This window comes from Erithacus rubecula (genome assembly GCF_903797595.1).
Source record: "Erithacus rubecula genome assembly, chromosome: 2".
In the NCBI taxonomy this organism is placed as follows: Eukaryota; Metazoa; Chordata; class Aves; order Passeriformes; family Muscicapidae; genus Erithacus; species Erithacus rubecula.
The window spans coordinates 65080191-65099643 of NC_136685.1; the positions used below are offsets into that span (position 1 = coordinate 65080191).

Here is a 19453-nt window from a genome sequence, read left to right on the forward strand (position 1 = left end):
CAGTGCTTGAATAAAGGGAGTTTGGGCTCAATTTGGGTCAGAGATGTAACACTAATAGGAATCTATCTCCAGATAAGACCAAAATTTGTCAGGAAGGGGCTAGGAAGCAAATAAAACAAATAGCCCAACATTGCAGAAAACTGAGCTGCATTAGTAAAGGAAATAAGGCCAAATACAAACTACTCTTCATCTTCTCATAAACATTTGTGCCTATATGTCTACTTATATATGGGTATATATATGTGTGCACACATATGCAAATACATATAAATATTTATTTATAAAGAGAGCAGGTTAAGAGTTTTTTGTTTGTTCAACAGTAAAAATATAATAGGAATTGAAAAGAAAGAGTAGTTGTTCTCACTTGTCAATAATTTTACAAAAATTATGAGGCCAAAGGAAACAGCAACCGTAAGGAAAATGGAAGATGTAAATTACTAGAACACAAGCAAAGATTTTAGTGTGTGTAACTGAGTCAGACCAATAACTGAATATTTAAAAAAAATGTAAAAGAAACTGATTTTTGAGAAAAAAAACAACCCTAGGAGTAGTGTCCTTTGATTAGGAACTAATAAAAATATTAATTATATCTAAGAGAAAATTAATCCTAGCAGCTGCAGGGCAAATAAATATAATGTGCATAACATGCAACATTTTAGAGCAGATTTTAAGGAAACATATGATTAAGACCACGGGAATATAACACATGTTCCAAATATGCATGGAAGAGGTTGTATGATCTAGTTTCTTGGTGCCTAAAGGAAACTTAAATGAAGCTATGTAGAAGTATTAATGAAGCTTTATTTTATTTCTACTCTTGGTAGACATGAGCCACCCCTCCTTCTTCAGTTGTCCACTTTCAAATGGCTCGAGCAAACCTATTTCCCCCTGAGCTTGTAGCTGTCTTCTGAGTGTGCACACACAATTACTGTGGTTCACTTGGTGCAAGGTAACTTGTTAACTGGGGTAACCTGCTCAGATTTCTTCTCCTCCTGACATGACAATGTTTGATACTTTTGTTTTCCTAGTCTATTAGCTTATACAGAGCAGTATTTGGAATATGATCCTTTTCTTGTGCCCCCTGATCCCTCAAACCCTTGGATATCAGATGACACCACCTTCTGGGAACTGGAGGCAAGGTATACTATTTTATTTATTCTTTGTCAGTAAGGAAGTATAATATATAATATTATAATAAAATATATTATACTAAAATATAATAATAAAATAAGGGAGTATAATATATATATGTTTTTATGGAAATGTGAAGATTTTAGACAAAGGTACTACAGGAAAATACTGAGGCAGAAGGGCAATGCAGTACCCTTTTGGTCTTTCCAATTTTACAGTTTTGTAAGATGGGCAGTGCTATAGATTAATAAACTGTGTGAAATGTTACAGTAACCAGTTTCCAGGCTTCTAGTATGGTGAAAAATAAAAAGACAGCTTTTAAAATCTGAAAGAATTCCTGTTGGAAATCTTTATTTTTCTGTGTATTACCTTCATCCTATGAAAGTACTAACAGTCTGTTTGCTCATGGCTGAACATTGCACAGATCTGAGCACTCTAAAAAGTGAGAAATCCATGGAACTTTAGGACTCAGTCTAAATGATGAACACGGATTGGTAGAATACTGAAGTATTGCTCACTTTGGGTTCTGTTGCTCTTTTCTTCTGTAGCAAAGAGCCAGGACAGCAGAGGGTGAAACGATGGGGATTTGGCATGGATGAAGCTTTGAAAGACCCTGTGGGAAGAGAGCAGTTTCTGAAATTCTTGGAGTCAGAATTCAGTTCAGAAAATTTAAGGTAAATGAGAGTTACTTTATTTTTTAACAGCTTGTAAGTTATATTAGGTGGTTTTTTTGTTGTTTCTTTTTTTTTCCTGATACTTTTCATTTTTTTGACTCCTTCAAAATTTTTCTTCACATTTCAGAATTAATTCATCCAGATTGGTACCCATTTTCATGTACAGGCTGAGGGAAATATTAATATAGTTAACAGATACTCACATGAAGTATATTTTTCCATTAATATTCAACTTTTGGTCAAACTACTCATGTAAGATCTTTTCTCTCAGCTTGTCCTAAACAGGTATAAAACTGACTCATTCAAAGCCTCTTCAATATATTTTATTTAGTCAAATATTGTGATAAAAGTAAAATGAAAATTTAAAAGTCTAAAAATAAATAAAGGATCTAAAAATAAAATTCAGGCTTTCATAGGTTGATTGGTTTCTGGGGATCATTTTGAAAATCTCCTCCAGTATTCTAGTACTTGTGCATCTGACACAGCTGAAGTAGGGTAACATCTAGCTCTCAAACTCCTCACAATTGTGAAATGGAAAAGTGTTCTATAGGGTATGTTTTTAGAAGAATATTTACAGAATAACTTTTAAGTGAGGGGAAACATTATTTTATTTTAAAGATGATAGCCCATCCATTGGTTAATAGCATGTTTTATTTTTGCTGTACTAAGAAAGTCATATTACAACAAGAGTTATTTCAGAGAGATTAATAACAGGCTTTCTACAGACAGATAAATGAAGTTGAGCATAGAACAAAAATATAGGCAACATGCTTTTCTCTTAATTCCACCTTCTTGTCAGATGTCATCTGTATCACTTCCCATTCACCAATAACATTAGTAGTATAAAATCCTATTTGCATTTGCATTCTATAACTCAGAATAATCCTAACCTACTTTTTTCCTGTGCCAATTCTCACTCTAAAGTGGTGCAGCATAGCCATTCATACTGAAATTATGCTTTTGTAGCATCTTATAGGAGGCATTTAATATTTATGATGTTGGTTTATAAATGCCGAGTAATTGCACAGATCTCCTTGATGTTAGTTTAAATTTGTCAGCAGAATAATTGGAGTTGGAGTTCTCTAAGTTGCTGACTATGTTCATATTCAAACATTAACTTTGCATCACAAATACAGCCTGACCGGTATGTGTATGTTGATGACTTTATTTGTCACAGATACAGATTTTTCATTTTAAATACTCCAGTTGGTAAAATGAATTTTTAAGAATCAGAATAATACCAAGAAAAGGAAAGGTAGCTTTAAAAAAATATTATTTAAAGAGCATCCTGGTGATTTGTTATGCAGAGCAGCTGTTCAAACATGAACCTATTGAGCCCAGTGTGTGCTGCAGTTTCTGGTGCTTTTCTGTGATTAATTTGTCTCTCTGCCAACTAGATTGTTACCCACATAATCCCTAACTCTTTAGTCTAATCCTATTTACAACACTAAATACAGGCAAACTGCAAGTAACTGATCTAGAAAAATTCCCTCAAAAATCTCTTCAGAGATGATTCCTTGACATGCCATTTACTCTTTTGTCTCTTCCTCTAAATTCTTAAATTCACATGATAAAATATAATATCTGAGTAACAGTGAATATGACCTTAAAGGCCAGGCAGGGGATAAATTTGCTCTGAAAAAGGTGCTTTCTGTGATAATTAACTGGAGGGAAGCTGTCTCAGAAGCTCAGAATTATGTTTGTAAATTCCCAAGCTGTAGGGAAATCAATCCATTAGGTTCACATAGTAAATTTGGGTTAGAAAACATCAATTTGTAAAGTTGATTGTGTATAGCTGTCAAAATGTTTTAGATGTCAATAACAAAAGTTAAAAGTTTGATGATTTCAAGCATTACCACTAAATAAACCTTAAAAGGTGACCACTTTTGTTGCTCACCCATTAACTCCATCATGGTAATTTAGGGGTTTTTAGTGGTATTTTTTAAATTATTATTTTGACAGCCACCTTGAGAAAAATAATTATGTCCACCCACATCTTCCCACTGCAAAAAATTGAACTTAAATCTGTTGCTGGTTCTCGTACTTTTACAGATCTAATCATGATAAAGTGTACAACACTGCCAAGCCTATGGTTGGATAGGCAGCTGGGACCCTGCTTTTGAGCTTTCAAGATGAGTACACAGGGTACAGCAGGGACTGCAGGCATGACAGAAGCTTCAGTATTAGTAGGTTAGATGTCCTATACCTCATTTTGGTGAAACAAATACCAAAACCATGAAATGATAAATCTACCAGTAACACCAGTTCTATTCAAGAGTAATGATCTTACATTGCAAAAAGTCCCAGTGTTACTGTTACATAAACTTTGGCTGTCTGAGGTATCTGAGAATATTATTCTTGGTAGACACAGATCCTGTCTTAAAGAATGCAATAAGGGTGAAGGAGCGTGAGCTTGAATGATATCATACTAAGAATTGCGCAGTGATCAGGAATATAAGCTGTTTTCCCCTACTTACTTTGTATCTTTGTGCTTTTTTCCTTGCCTGTAAATGGTGCTTAATAGTATTTCACTCTCTGAAGGAGTGTTGAAAAGCACAGCAAAGGAATAAAAGTGTCCAAGCAGTTCTGTCAGTGCAGTAGCTTCATTACAGTGGGACTGCAGTGTGCAGGTTGGATTCTGCACTCACCTAATGCAGGGTATGACTTGTGATCTCTTGTCACCATACAGATTTTTTTTAAAGAATTGTTCTGTGTGCTGCCCAATACACAGAACAAATAGTTAAAGTAACATATGATTTGGATAATAGATTTATGGAATTCCCAATGCCTATTACAAAAATGGTGACCATTGTTTAAAATTCACAAGACTGAAGTTTGAGCATGATCCAGTACTATTGAGCTTGGTCACAAGGTTTTCCAAGTACTAAAAATGTACTTTTCAAAGAGAGTGAGTTTATGAAATCAAACTGAAAAACCGCCTAGGTTAGTGAGAGTGGTGGCAGGTTCCATGATACACAGAAGGAAAAGGCACTGGACCCCTTGCCCCTTCCTTAGATGCTCATTTCTTTGGTCTGTAGTGTGTGACTAGTAGGGAAAAGGGACTTTGCATTCTTGTTCTCCAGTGACAGAAGAGAGGGACTGAGAAATTTGCTAGATTTTGATGTTTTCCCACAATAATTTTTGTCTAACCATCCCCCTGCAAGCTGACATTTTGTGAGGTGTTTGCCCTTTACACTGGTGATTATGAGGCCCTGTTGTGGGTGCTAATAACCTGACCAAAATTTAATCCTCAAAGCTGAAATTGCCTGTGAGTTATTTCTCATTCAGGCTCAAGCTTAAATGCCAAGTGCCAGCAAAGTTGCCATTTCTGCAGAGTAGATGAGAAACAACAAGTTGCAAGATTTAATGACTTTTTCTGTCATATTCTTGCAATCCTTCAGTTCTACTATGCTTTGAAACTTGAAGTTGAAGATGGCAAGAATGTGGAATCTAGAAATCAGAAAGAAGTGTTTCCTGCTCTCGGAAAAATATTGTATGATTTTATTCATAGAATTTGTTTTGTTTTTATTTGCTTTTTCTGAAAATGCTGAAAGGTCTGGCCTCTTGAATCACATGCACTGAGTGCAAAGTTCACATAATTCCCACTTCAGTGTTTCCACAGTGACTATACCTCACACATTTCACAGAGGACCACTGCAGCCTTTCTCTCCCTCTTTGTTCCTGCAGGCTAAATTTAACTGATTAGCTTGGTCTGGAATCTGGCTTCACCTGACATTTAGGTTAGTTAATGGGACAGAAGCTGTGTTGCAGCTGTGCTATTTATCCATGAGGCCACTGTGGTTTTGAAAGTAATCCAGCTAGAGGATATAATCCCCAGATATCTTGCAACATGTGTTTTGCCAGTCCATGTGGCTGGACGTGCTACTGCTGTACACTGCACACTCTCACTCTGCCCGTGTCTGCTGTGTGACCCAGCATGTGGTACCCCAAATGCTGGGGTGGAGGACAGCAGCGAGGTTTGCACTCAGAACCTCAGTTCTTCATTCAAACAGTGCTGAGCATCTGCTAGGAAGGGTCTCTGTGGCAAAGGCAAACCTCCACCAACAGGAGATTTACTTCCATCCAAGGGCAGCCAGGCTGAGTTCTAGCTCCTTACACAAAGTAGCACCAAGTCTGTGCATATCATTGCCCAAAAAATGCAATTCCCCTTCTCCCCTCTCCTGCCCTTGCACACAGTTAATGTTGCAGACTGTGTGCTTTCTGCTGCAAGAGTCTCTCCTTGCTCTGGTCACAGCTCATGGAGCAGACAGCTGTAAAACAGGGCAGGGAGCTCTTTTGATTTGAGGCCTGTGCTGAGGTCTTGCTGACTCCATTTCATCTTCATCTGGGCTACTGGTTGCCATGGTATATTGGAAACTTTTATTTTTGAAAATGCAAGGGGGGGCAGCCTTATTTTTGTCATTTCCTAACTTTGAATGTTTGAATTGAGCTCTCTGTGGGAGGAGGGCAGGAATCATTTCTTAAAAGATAAGTAAGTATATTAAAATCTTAAAATGTGTGTTGGCTGTGAAATAAGCGCCCTAGACATAACACAGAAATCATAGTTCTTCCCACTTTTAGAGGTGTTTCTATATTTAGAGCTTCACATTTTAGTAGAGTCTTTGAATGCTATTGTTAGAAGGGTAAAATTAAATTAATCTATCAAAGAACTGGTGTTTAGCCTGTAAGAATGGGTCTGTACAACCTCCTTATTCTATGTTGCAAGCTTAGAAGCTAAATTTATTGAAATTTATCTCCCATCTCTTTCCCCATAATTTGGTATAGCCTGCTATATGAAAACAGTTTACTAGCAAAAGAAAATAGCATCCTAAGGCATATCTGCAGTGACTTCCAGAATTATTGGCAGTGATACAATGGAACATAAAAGGAAGTGACATCTCTGAACTAGATCTGCAGGATGTCTGCAGGGAGAGAGAAAATGTGTGTTTACAAAGAGCATCCTTCCCTTTCATTTTTGTGTTCCTTACCTGACTTGGAGACACATGAGCAATCAGTCAATCCCAGAAGATGCACTTGAAGGGGTTAGTACCTCAGGATATGTGCTTTTAAATGCAAATATCGAAAGCAGCTTAAGGAAACCAAAGTAGGTTGCCCAAATTTGAAAGAGTGAACTGAATTAGAGTTTGTGAGCTTTGAAGTTTTTAAACTTATCAGGCTTTCCTTCTTCTGCATTGCTGTCAGATTCTCAGGATACATTCCCAGGCTCTGTGCAGAATTATGTACAATTCACACTGTAGCTCATATATAAAAGTGATGCTACCCAGAAGTTTTGAAACTGGAGTTCTACTGGTACAGATCCCCTTTGTGGCCTTGGAGAAATCACTATACACTATTACATTATTAATATATTTGCAAAACTGGGACAATATTATTTCTCTGTCTCTTGGAGAATCTTAGATTAAAAAAAAAGTGCTTATGTACTACTGAAATTGAAGGTTGTAGAAATACCTAAAATAGTCTTCTTGGTAGCATGAAGCTGGCTTGTGGAAAATGAACACAAGCTCCTTCCATCTGTGCTACAAAGAAATTTCAAAATAGGACTATGAAGGAATAATTGCTTCCTGAGAGGTAAATTTTCTCAAGTGAAGAATATCTTATAGCAGGAGTACTGTAAGGTTTGCTATGTTTTACTATACTCTCTTAAGTGTTTTGCAATTATTAAATTAGAATTTGGACTGAGAGTGGTGTCATTTCCTTTCTTGGGGGTCTAAGTACAGTTTCACTGCTCTCCCCTATCCCATCCTTGTTGAACTCAGCTAAGAGAGCTTAAGTTGATCTCAGAGTGTTAGCAGGGTGCAATCACATTTTAAAGGTGCATCCAATTTATTTGTGAGCTTTGAAAATCCAGCTGATTTCAAAGTTAAATAACTCCAAGGCTCAGCTTATCTGTTTCATAGGATCAGCTGTATCAGAACAAAGATGAAGAGTTGCAATGGTATATATTGCATGTTTGCCAAAATCAAACTTTATTTGAGCTCTTGGATTTGGTGGAGAACTAAGTGGCCTGAACCATGTCTAAGAATCAGATCCTAAATTAATTTAGGATTATTTTGTGCTATGAGAGAGTCTGAACATCAATAGAAGATATAATGAAATAAAGCTTACAGCCAGTTAGCTGTGATCATAATGTGCTCAGGACCTTTTCAGTGATCTTGGTCCAGGCTAAATGAGGATACAGTGAACGGGCAGCACTACATATTGCTGCCCAATGTGGGTTTGCTCAGCAGCAGGAAAGAGAATGTGTAATACCATTCAGCAGTTTTAGCAAAAATATGCATATAAATGGAATGCTGAAAAGATAAATTAAATTATAATTAGCAAAACAAACATTTTTCTAATGTATGCGTGATTTGTTTATAACAAAATTAGAGTTACACAATTCAGGATTTAGTAGGACTCAGAGATTCATGTAGATAGCAAGAATATAAATTATTAGTTTTTGAAGGATTGTCAAAAACCAGTGAGCTTAATAAGTAAAATAAGCCCTTGTTGTTCAGACTAAATGAAGTCTCAGCTTAATTCCAGCTAAATCTGGAATCTTCCTGTAAAGAGTGTTACCCATACATAAGTAATGAAGGATTTCCTATTGATCCCATGAAGAGCCTTCTAATAATTGCTTCCCTAGGTGGATTGATTGCCTTGAGACAGTACACCAGAATGCTGAACCCAACATAAAATCACTTAGCTTTTTCTTATTTTAGCATGTCTAGACAAAAACTTCAGTTAGCTAATTTCTTTTTTAAGAGCTAGGAAGAATGTGGGCACTTCATTAGTGGTTATTTTGGGCTGGGAATCAAGGTGCTGTGCTGTGCCATAGGTTCTGGTTAGCAGTAGAAGACCTGAAGAAGAGGCCCATCCGTGAAGTCCCTGCCCGTGTCCAAGAGATCTGGCAAGAATTTCTTGCTCCGGGTGCGCCCAGCGCTATCAACCTAGATTCCAAAAGCTATGACAAAACCACGCAGAATGTGAAGGAGCCTGGGAGATACACATTTGAAGATGCTCAGGTCAGTTTGCCATCGTGTTTATGGGCATTTGAAATGGAATATTGTCTAGTGAAATTTATGTACAGAAATGAGATATATTTGGGAATTGAATGGTAATGCCCTGTTTCCTAAAATGCCATTTTGGCAATGCAAATGTGTAGCATTCTTTCATGAGGCATATGAAGTTCTTCATGAAATTTCTGTGCTTGATACAGAGTTTTCAAGTAGACTTTGAACAGAGGAAAGAATGTGAAGAAAAAGCAAAGTTCTTCTGTATTAAATGCAACACTTCATGTGACTTATAACTTAATATTTCGTCTTTGAAGACTTATGAGAAAAGCAATAGAAAATTCGATTCACAGTAAAAGTGACAGAATTGATAACATCCTCCACTTTCATCAGCAGCCCAGTGATGGAAATTTAATTATTAATGCAAAGTGAAATGGTGTCAAAAGGAGAGATTTAGATCATATCCCTGCAGAATTTCCTACAGCTTGATTATTAGGTCATCATCTTGGGAGTCTGGAGATGCTGCTACATCCCATGAAGAAGAGAAGGGAATTGAATTGAGGCTTTCTACTTTTTGGGAGAATGCCTCTGCCATAAATATGAAGGGGAATAACTTTACCTTTATTTTATGGAAAAAAAATTCCATTATGAGAATAGAAATTTATGAAGAAACAATAAAATTTTCATTAGACCCCATGTCATAGATACTGTTTGGAAGTACTCTGCATTAAACCAAAAATGTAATTTTTTCTTGCATCCATTGACCCCTGGAGATTTAAAAACGCATTGTATAGCAAAGATAGAAATGGCAAAAGTAGACAAGATAGCAAGGTTAAAGATTTAAAAAAATATGTCTTTGCATTTGAGCAAGTAATAATGGACATTTAAATTACTTACCAGTGTCCTTCTTTTTTTCAATAATAAGTGTAAAATTTCTATACCCTTTTACTGCCAGATCTCTTCTTCTATTTTTGTCCTTCATTTATGAAAGACATGGAGTATTCAGTACTTATCAAGCAGGACTTTGCCACCTGGAGAGGACCTCTGCTTAGTTCAGCCAGTTCAGCAAAATACCTTACATCAATAAGCCTCAGCTTCTCTGGAAAAGGGACAGGCTGCCCCTGCTGTGTTCTCACTTGAAGCTTTAGGAAATTTTAAGTGTCCCATCTGAGGTGGAGGGTTTTGTCAGGAGTAGGGCTCTGCCTCTGCAATAGGATTTTTTGGCCTGCCAGCTGGGTAGGAGACTGCTGGTGTGCCATTCTGGCAGTGGGTGGGTCATTTAATTGTGGTTTAAAATGTATGAAAAGCATTTTGGGACTGGAAATGCAGAAAGATGAAACTCCATGTCAAATGTAGATACATAAGTAAAAGGGAAACATAAGGAAAAATAGCTTGATTGTGCTAAATAAGTGCATTAACATGTCCTTGTTAATGTGTGCATTAACAATACTATTACAGCCCAATGTTTTTCTTGCCTTTACAGGCATATTGCTTGTACAGAAATAAAATTTCAATACCCATCAACACTTTCTGCTGTCTGTTTACTGCATTGTCTGCTTTCACAGACATTGAGTGAACAAAAATCCTTCCTGAATATGTTCTGAATATGCATCAGAATTGTTCTGCTTTGTGTAAGAAATACAATCAAAGACATTAGAATAATTTTTATGGTTTCTAATACAGCAAAAATTCTAATTTCAATTCAGTTCTAATTTACCTTGTCTTAATTTTCAGACGAGGTGGGGAGTTTTGTTTAGGGTTTTTTGTTTGTTTGTTTTGGGGTTTTTTTTGTGTTCAATAGTTTTATGCACTAAAAAGCTGAGAAACCGTATTTTCTTTCCAGCTTGTTTATGGTTTCCCAGTTGCTGTGCTACAGGTTTCCTACAGTAAAAAGTAGAATTTGAGTAAAAGAAAAACTTCATGAAAATAGCTAACTTGATTCAGGATTTTTAAAAAATATTTTGGAGAATATTTTCTATTCTGATTGCTTTTTCTACAAATCTTTTATCTAGCGTATAATCACTAGAACTACAATTATCAAGTCTTCTACATCACAGATTTTTTTTTTCATCTTTTTTAGAAATTAGAATGTTCAAAAATTTAAAGTTTTTTAAGCTGCTCTTGTAATTTATTTTCTGAATAAAGGTTTCCAAATTTCATATGCCTCTGAAGAATTAATATCAGAAAATTAGATTAGCCTGGAACTGTTTTTCAGTTTACATGTGTTTTCCTTTTTATATTGTTAGCTGGAGAGCAGACTAAACATCTGTCAAAGGGTATTTTCAAGAGTAGCCAGGGGAAATCCTCACTAACCTAAGCATTACTTGTGATACTGAATTGAAAACCTAGTACCTCTTCCTAGTCTCTGAAATCACAGGAGTATCCCCAGAAACTAATTCAGAAAATCTGATGAGGAAGCACCCACAACTATTAATTTCATCACTTAGGTAAACTAACTAATGTGAGAGAGGTTTGAAGTTGGACCTGAAGCTAGGACTCAGTTGTGAATTCTTAGAAATAATTTTGTACTGGAAAATTTGGTCTATAAATTAAAGAAAGGTGTATTTTGTAATCATACATGAGAAATGGGTGGGATTGCAGCTTGAAGAATAGAAAGCAATTAAGCCTTAGCTTCAGAGCTGAAACCTGCTATCCTGTAATACTTCCTATTCATAGTAGTGCCAGCTGGTGTGCATTCCACAGCCAGAGCATGTGGCTGCCTCCCATTTTCCATGTGTCCTCTTCTGTGGGAGTAACACTCCTCCTTTCCTTTTCAGGAGCACATTTACAAACTGATGAAAAGTGATTCTTATCCTCGTTTTATACGATCCAGTGCCTACCAGGAGCTGCTACAGGCCAAGAAAAAGGTATTGGTCCATCTTGCCTTTGTCTTGCCACTGTGCAAAGCAGTGGTTATGTTTGCAACAATACTCAGTCTTCTCTCCCCTGTGCCAGTGCAACTGGATATCTGGTAGGTGACCAGCTTGGCGTTTTTGGAGGGTCACATACACACAGGAGTTCAATATACATATATGTGTATATATCCTGCATGCGGGCATGTTTCAATGAGTTAATCTAGCAAAACTTATTTTTATTTTTACATCCCATATTGTACTGTTTTCTCTGTTATGAAGCACCTTAAATTGCAAAGTGCTTTACCAATACATTAAAAAAAATAAAATAAAATCCCAGAAGAATAGTCTTTCATGTTTGCAAGTTTGCTTATGTAATAATTGTTGTTCTCTTTATTCCACCTATGAAAGCTACTGAATGTGCTTAGAAACAATCTTATTCATATGAATAGCTTCTATCTTCAACTATAAATATAGGGGCTTCCTAATTTTGTTTCTTTCCCTATTACTACATGAACAGTTTTGAGTAGGCTAGGAATCTGACTTGAAAGACTGATCATGTCACACTTTGGCAAACAGAGGTTCATGTCTTGGTATGTAATATTTTCTTAGAAAAGTCCAGATTATGGAATGGGTTCTGAATAGCCACCACCCAGAGTATGTGGAGCAGCTTGTACAATGCAGATTTCCATGATGATAAATAATTCTATTAGTGGGCTCTAAACAGTAATCTCCTAAATCAGCTGGGAGCCCTGTGCCTTGCAAAATCAGGGCCCCGATTGTTACTGGAACAAGGTAGTTATTAACACCATAGCATTCTATTGTTAATAATGACAACCTAAAATTATATGAAAGTACTGTGTGATTTTGTTTTTTGTTCAAACATTGATTTCTGAAGATCCAATATAGAGAGAGATGTTGAAAATACCAGAAAGCTTCAACTGTCCGTGTGAAGTCCTTAAGTTTGTGAATGTCAGTTCATTAACACAAGATGTGCACTTCATTATTTCTTTTTACTTTCAGTTTTTCTTTAAATTCAAACCAGTTTGATCCCCATGAAAAATTATTTTTGTCGAGTACTATATCTGTTTTGCCCATTCTGTTTTGACAAGTCCCATTACAGCCTCATACCTGTATTTGCTTCCTGATTTATACAAACTTTGTTTTGCGATCCATTGTTACATCAAACTTTCTTTTCTACTCCATTGTTCTTGCTTTTCTTTTCCCCCTCCTTTTTCTTTTTGTTTCTTTTGTTTTATTTATTTCAAATTTAAGTTGGAAAACACTCTGGATCGTCGAACATCTTTTGAGAAATTCACACGCAATGTGGTAAGTTTGTTGCCTCGGAAGACTAGTAAGCCTGATGGGACATCCTTCTCCCCTTTCCCTCACTGATCCCTGCTTTCCCTTTTGCTTCTCTAACTTGATGGTTGAAAGTGTATTCATCACAGCTTGTGAATTTTCCTGGGAATGAGACAGCTTTATAATGTGCTTTCATTACAACCCCTCCTCCCTAGTCCCTTTCCCACTGATCTCAATAGTCACACATGGAGGAATGGACCTTTGGGAGCCATGTTTTTTACATTGGGAAGCATGAAATTAGTCACCTTACCCCCCCTATAATTTTAGTAAAGAATCTGTGCAAACATGCTTGATGTTGTTTCTTTTTCTGATGCCTTCTAAAATACTATGTCTAAAACAGTTTAATACATTGGATTTCCATCCTGTCTTCTTTTAATTTTACTAAAAGAGACTTTGTCCCCCTTTTTTCAATTGGGCACAGGGAAAAAAAGCCACACTGTATAAATAATTTCCCCATCTTCCTTAATGTCTAACAGCTTCTGCAGGACCAAAGAATTCATCCTGTTTATGTGCACGAGTTTGATTTGGATTAATTTTCATTATTGACTACAAGAACTGATTTTTTTCTTTTCAATGTATAACTTTGGAAAGCTATTTCTCAAAGGCAAAAAAAAGAGAAGGCTGGTAAATTTTGTGTGGGCATTCTTTTCCACCTGCCAAAAGATCCACTGATTTCGTGATACTCGCGATTCTTTTTACTTATCCAGTTTCTTTGAGATTATTTTTTTTTTTACATTGTGAAAGTTCCAACTAAAGAATTCAACGCATTTATTTTTGTAGGGCAGAAACATCCCTATTTTTCCATGCCATAAAAACTGTACACCAACACTGAGGGCGAGCACTAACCTGTTATGAAAAGAGGTAGAAAGATCTTGGATTATACTCGAGTTTGTCTGCATTGTCTGTTGAATTGTGCAGGTGATGCTGCTCTGTGTGTGTGTGTGTGTGTCTGTGGCTTTTTCTGTGATCTGGTTAGTGGAGCTGTGTGTGTTGAAATGAACAATATAAGAGCTTTCAGCAAAGATCATGGTTTTTGTTTTTTTAGTTCCTAGGGAAGGAGAAGCAGTTGTCAGAAACTGTCTCTCCTGTAATGAGGCTCAAGAGTATCGCCTCAACTATTTTAAAAGTGCATATATACTTTCCAGTAATCAAAAAAAAAGAAACAAACACAGTGGAAGTTTTGTGAGGCTGTGGGATTATCTCTTTTTTAAAAACAAAACAGTAATTCTTGAACTACTTTCTTATAGGTAAAGGCTTCCTCTAATATGTTTTGAATCCACTGTAATCAGGAAGAAATTTGGATTCAATGGGAAAAAGTCAGTAAAGAACACTAAAAGTAAATAAACAGCCACAAAAGAAACTATCCCAATGTTTGAAACAAAAACCCCTATGTTTTGCATGGTGGTGTTGCCATAGCATGTTGCAGTGTGATTTGTGTGTTGTCTAAACAGGTTGGATCTATAAAACAACTTTGTACACGGGAGCATTATAGATGATAATTCCATTATAATTCTGTAGGAAGTTTCATATTAATAAAAAATCTGTAAATGAGAGTGCATAGAGTGGGTAACACATCCAGGACCTCTGAGAGACAGACTTTTTCCCAGTCACAGTGCCTGGCAAGCTGCAACGTTACATTTATTCATGGCATTTTTGAGCAGCCCAGGGGTCAGAAATTGGCTGTGGCCACGAGAAAGGAAATAGCAAGCTGCAGGTAGAGGGGTTGTGAGTACAGAGCAAAAAGGGAAAATGTGAAGACAAGACTGGAAGATGCTGAAATCCCTCAGTATTAGGGATAAACCAGCAGCTCTGGGCACAAACACTGGAGCATTGTGCCCTGCAGCCCTGCCCGAGTTTAATCCTTTTAATCTCAGGGCAGGAGTACCAGAATAGCAGCCAGAAATTCAAGGCAGGCCCAATAAACCAGCTGTAAACTAGAAATGGAAAAGAGGATTTCTGCAAATTAGTAGTTTGGTAGAAGAGGGGGATTTTTTTATTTTTTCTTTTTCACAGAGAAAACTCTGAAATAAAATCTGTGGTTTTGCTTTTTTTCTAACTATTACCTGTTAACCTGGGTGGAGTCTGTCAAGTCGGGTCAGGTATGAAAGAAAAACATGTCACTGTTAGATTTATAATCTCTATTAGACTGACAGCTCTGAGGCTTGCAAATTAATCCAGAATATCAGGATGCTCAAATGCAATCCTTTTTGCCAAGATGACTGAATTCATGTCCCCCACTTCCTCAGGACCTCTTTCCACCAGACATCCTTGTTCTCCCACTCTTGTTCTTGGTTATGATGAGTTTATAGTATGTAATTATCTGTCTTGGTACAATGGTTCCAACCAGCAGGAATGAGGGAAACATTTCTCAGGGTATTCTACAGTGTACTGATTAACTTGATCAACTGTGAAATGAGGGACTGTGGAATAGATCTGTGGTACTGATTAATACTGAAGATAGGTGTGAAAAGGGTCTTCTACAATCTAAATAAATGCTATCATCTCTGACTTAGATGAAAATTACAGTTTATCCTCTCTGATGGTTTGAAATATTTAGAGTAATTTTCACTGGATTTTTTTTTCTCCGTTATATCAAAGCGGGTTTGTATTAAACTAAATTAGACCTCAGTTTTTTCCATTTGAAGTGTTTAATAAAAACCAAGTAACCTTGGCTGTGTCTAGGGACTCAGTCTGAACAGATGGACTTGCAATTCATTATCTCATTTGTTGACTCTAAGAGGCTCCTGATCAATGTTAAATGAAATTGGGTTATCCTTGCTACAGAAAGCATTTGTTAAACGAGAAAGTTTAGAAACTTTGTAGAGGGCAATTACTCTATACTATTTCATTAATTATGTGGAAATAACCTATTGTAATGAGTCATTATTTTAGTCTGATGGGAAAAAAATAAAAGTGGAGCTACACCCTAGGTATAGCTCTGCATTTCTTTGACATTGAAGGGTTTTCTTTCCAGAAAATTTTTAGTAAGTTGGTGCAGTTCATGAAAGGCCTCAATGCTCAGTTTAGAAACTGACTAATTAGCTGCTCTGTAGATTTTATAGCAGAAAATTGCTGATGCCTTCAGCAGTTTGAAGCAGAAAATATGGATAGTGTTAGAAATAGGTCTGCATCCACATAAAGTACACAGAAGTAACAGCAAGCTGTCATTTGCTATATGTAATATTTATTACTGAACACTTTATAGTTTGTATCTGAGTAGTAACCCCAGCTATCCTTGGTCTACCTCACACTCCTGGGTACTGTGAGAGAATACAGACACTCCAGCACTACTGGAATAAAGCCACTGGATAAGTGAATAGCTTGGACTAACACGGGCAGCCATGTGTCACAGCTTTGAGTCAGAGGCACAGAGAGCAGTGACACTTGCTCTGGGCTCCCCCCTGCCTAGATCAGCCCCTCAGCTGTCTTTTCGAGAATAATAAAAGTCCAGTCACCTGCAGCTCCCCAAGGGACTAGGGAAGTTAAAAATTGAAGTCATGGAGCAGGAGGAACTCATTGCATGCTGAAGAGAGAATAGAGAGACTGAAATCAGCAGTTTCTGTGGCATTTAAAAACTGAAGTTCTTTTGAAGAATTCACATAGGGGAAAAAACTATTAAAAATATTTTTAAAGCTCAGCAAATTTGCCTCAAGTACTAGTATCTACATTAGAGGGGAAAATGTGGGTGGATATACACTGGTAATGTTGATGGGAGCAAAGAGGTTCTTTAGGGAACAGGTTTGCCTGTTATTTCTCATGTGCATGCAGGACTTGTGACAGTGGCAGACTGAGCAGGACTTTGTAAACCCCAGCCTTACAGTGCATAGCTGCAATTACTGATCTTGAGCACTTGAGACAAAAGGACCTGCTTTATACGGGGAGCGAGTTAATTTAATTTCCACCCTGTGTAAATTTTGTTGTCCCACCAGGAATCAAGTTAGTGGGGCAAGGAAGGGTAGTCTCTCTCCTTAGAGCTGTGGGGGCAGACACTCCATCCTCATGTGCTGGTGCCATGACTTCAGACACCACCATCAGTGTTAGCATTTTATCTGTCACTGCACAGTTATACAGAACACAAAAGGGAGGTGCTGGTTGTACATTTGTGAGGGCTTAGGGAAATACAGCCAGTAGAAAACTGACCAAGTTCAGTTCATATATTGAATTAGAAAGCCATCTATCTATAATTACCTCCATTCATAACCTCATAAACAAGACCCCTTTTAATAATTCAGAGTTTGAAACCAGTATGTGTTGTATTACCTGTATCCTTTCAAACTGTCTTCTCCCACTTACCTGGAAGAACATGCTGACCAGAGTCCTTTGATTTTGTCCCCCTCCAAACCAGTAACAATAGTCCATTTCATGTATGAGATGTGAAATGCAAAGGCTGTTTAACAGAGCACATCCTCAGTGAGTTTCAATCCAATGTCACTCAACATGACATTGTGAATTACGGCCTAGGGATGGAAATTAAAACTCATAAAAGTAGCTTTCTCAGTTCTTATCAGTGGGTTATAGATTTTCTAGATGTCTAAACAAGTGTAATCTCTTCATGTTAAAATCTATCCCTTTTATAGAGGAACAAAGCAGATAAATAATCATCAATTTCATCTGTTAATCAAGAAATTTTTCTATATGAATAGGTAAATCTTGTAAGATTTATAAGGTCCTAATAATTACTAAGGTCCTACTGTGCCAAACCAAAAGTTCATCTAGTCTGAAACCCTGCTGAGGGCTAGATTTTTCTCAAGTACAGCATTATCCAAGAAATTAAATGCAGTTTCAGCTGTGGAATCTCATTTTAAATTTATTTGCAAGCTATTCCCGAATTTTAAACAAAAAACCATCTAGTCAGAAGAAATATAAGTCACAAAGCTACTTATTTGAGAAATACAAAACAAGAATGAAAATAATAATTATTTGTAGAAATGAAGGCTTTTTTAATTTCAAGAAGAGATTTCAGGATAAGAGATCCTTATTCATGTTTGAATTAAAAAAACAAATAAATAATTGAAATTTTAAATTTGACCTACTAATTAGTAAAAAAACCTAGTTTTAGGAGGTTTTTTAAGGAGTTATGCCCACAGAGGAAAATTATAAAAGACATGCCAGTGAGGACTGGCCTCCTTGTGCTGTTCTGCAGTGGCTGGAGCTAAGCTGCTGTGCCCTGTGCTGGAAGAGAGGAGTTTAGGAGTAACACTTGCACAGCCAGGTTCATCCAAGTGGGGAGCCAGCACAGACTGGTCAGGTACCTGTGTCTCTCAGTATCTACAATCTTAGAGCTGACAAACATTTACCTGATTCTTAGGCTATCTGCAGCAATGACAACTGCAGAAACGTATGGAAACTTGAGGAGTCAGGCCCAGGACAAATACTAAAAATATTGTCTTGTGCATTGGTCCCTTGGAAACCTACATTTCAGATGGTTATTCAAGTTCAAACTACCCCATCTGGCAAGAGGTTTTAGCTTAATCACAAATATGAGAGCAGCTCATCTGTAAATGCAAAGTGCAAAATGAGAAAGAAATGGATGTCATTGGATTTGGAGTGTGCCAAAACAGGAAAGCAGTTGTTCAGCTGCTGCCTCCTGCTTCAGATGACTGCAGGATGAGATGTATGGCCCTAATGAGAAGGGAACAAAGGACTGCAAATCTCCACCAGAGGCAGAAGGATTTCCCTGCACATGTAACCACTTAGCACTGCAGCTGTGCTGACAACTTGTGCCTCAAATTCAGTAAATACTAACCTTGTTCCCTTCCTCGCCTCTGAAAGAGAAATACACCTGCACAGATGGCTGACAGCAGCATCCTGTGCTGCTGTGGAAGCTAAAGCAGAATTCTGAACCCCAGAGCAGTGCTGAAGCAATTCCCTTGAGCTGGTAGGGCAAGGGCTGCCTCAACATGGAAAGGGATTTGCTGCTTCTTCTCCTGTGTCTCCCCAGATGTGCTCCTGTCAGGGGCTGTTTGCACACCAGCTGTGTGTAGTGCTCTGCAATGGCACTTGGATGCTTTCCCTGCTGATCTGGCTGAGCTGATGTTGTGCTGCAGGTGTTTCACACATGAGCAGATGGGGAACACTGAGACCAAGGAGGGTTGCTTTTTGCTCCATATCTCATTTTCCTCACAGTGGGACACTACCTCCCTTTCCCCATCAGATGCATGGAGTTCTCTTTTCTAGTGCTACCAATATAGGTCCTGAGGAGTAGCACCTGCACTGGCAATAAAAAAAAAAACCATGATAAAGGAACAGTTGAGGTTGCTTAGCAGAAAGGAAGATAATTAGTCTTCTAAAAGGAAGAGATGTGATCTTTCTCTACCATACATTTCAATTCCAACACCTATAGACAATTCATTCTGATTTCTTTTAAGCCACATATGTACAGGGGTTGTTGCTGACTTTTTTGCTGGATTATTTGAGTTGT

At 37.3% G+C, this 19453-nt stretch overlaps 1 protein-coding gene across 13 annotated transcripts in view; it reads left to right on the plus strand.

Annotated features, from left to right (window-relative positions):
- RGS7 (regulator of G protein signaling 7) overlaps nucleotides 1–19453 on the plus strand; it is a 222274-nt gene that overhangs the window by 182203 nt on the left and 20618 nt on the right. For 3 of the 13 annotated variants that reach the window (XM_079333392.1, XM_079333394.1, XM_079333395.1), the window contains exons 13-16: nucleotides 1029–1139; nucleotides 1680–1805; nucleotides 8644–8830; nucleotides 11596–11685. In XM_079333392.1, the coding sequence (XP_079189518.1) occupies nucleotides 1029–1139; nucleotides 1680–1805; nucleotides 8644–8830; nucleotides 11596–11685 (514 nt within the window). Of the gene's footprint in view, nucleotides 1–1028; nucleotides 1140–1679; nucleotides 1806–8643; nucleotides 8831–11595; nucleotides 12166–12945; nucleotides 13000–13508; nucleotides 13789–13812; nucleotides 13894–19453 lie in introns of those variants that run through there. The other 10 variants (XM_079333396.1, XM_079333397.1, XM_079333390.1 and 7 more) reach the window with 7 other exon arrangements.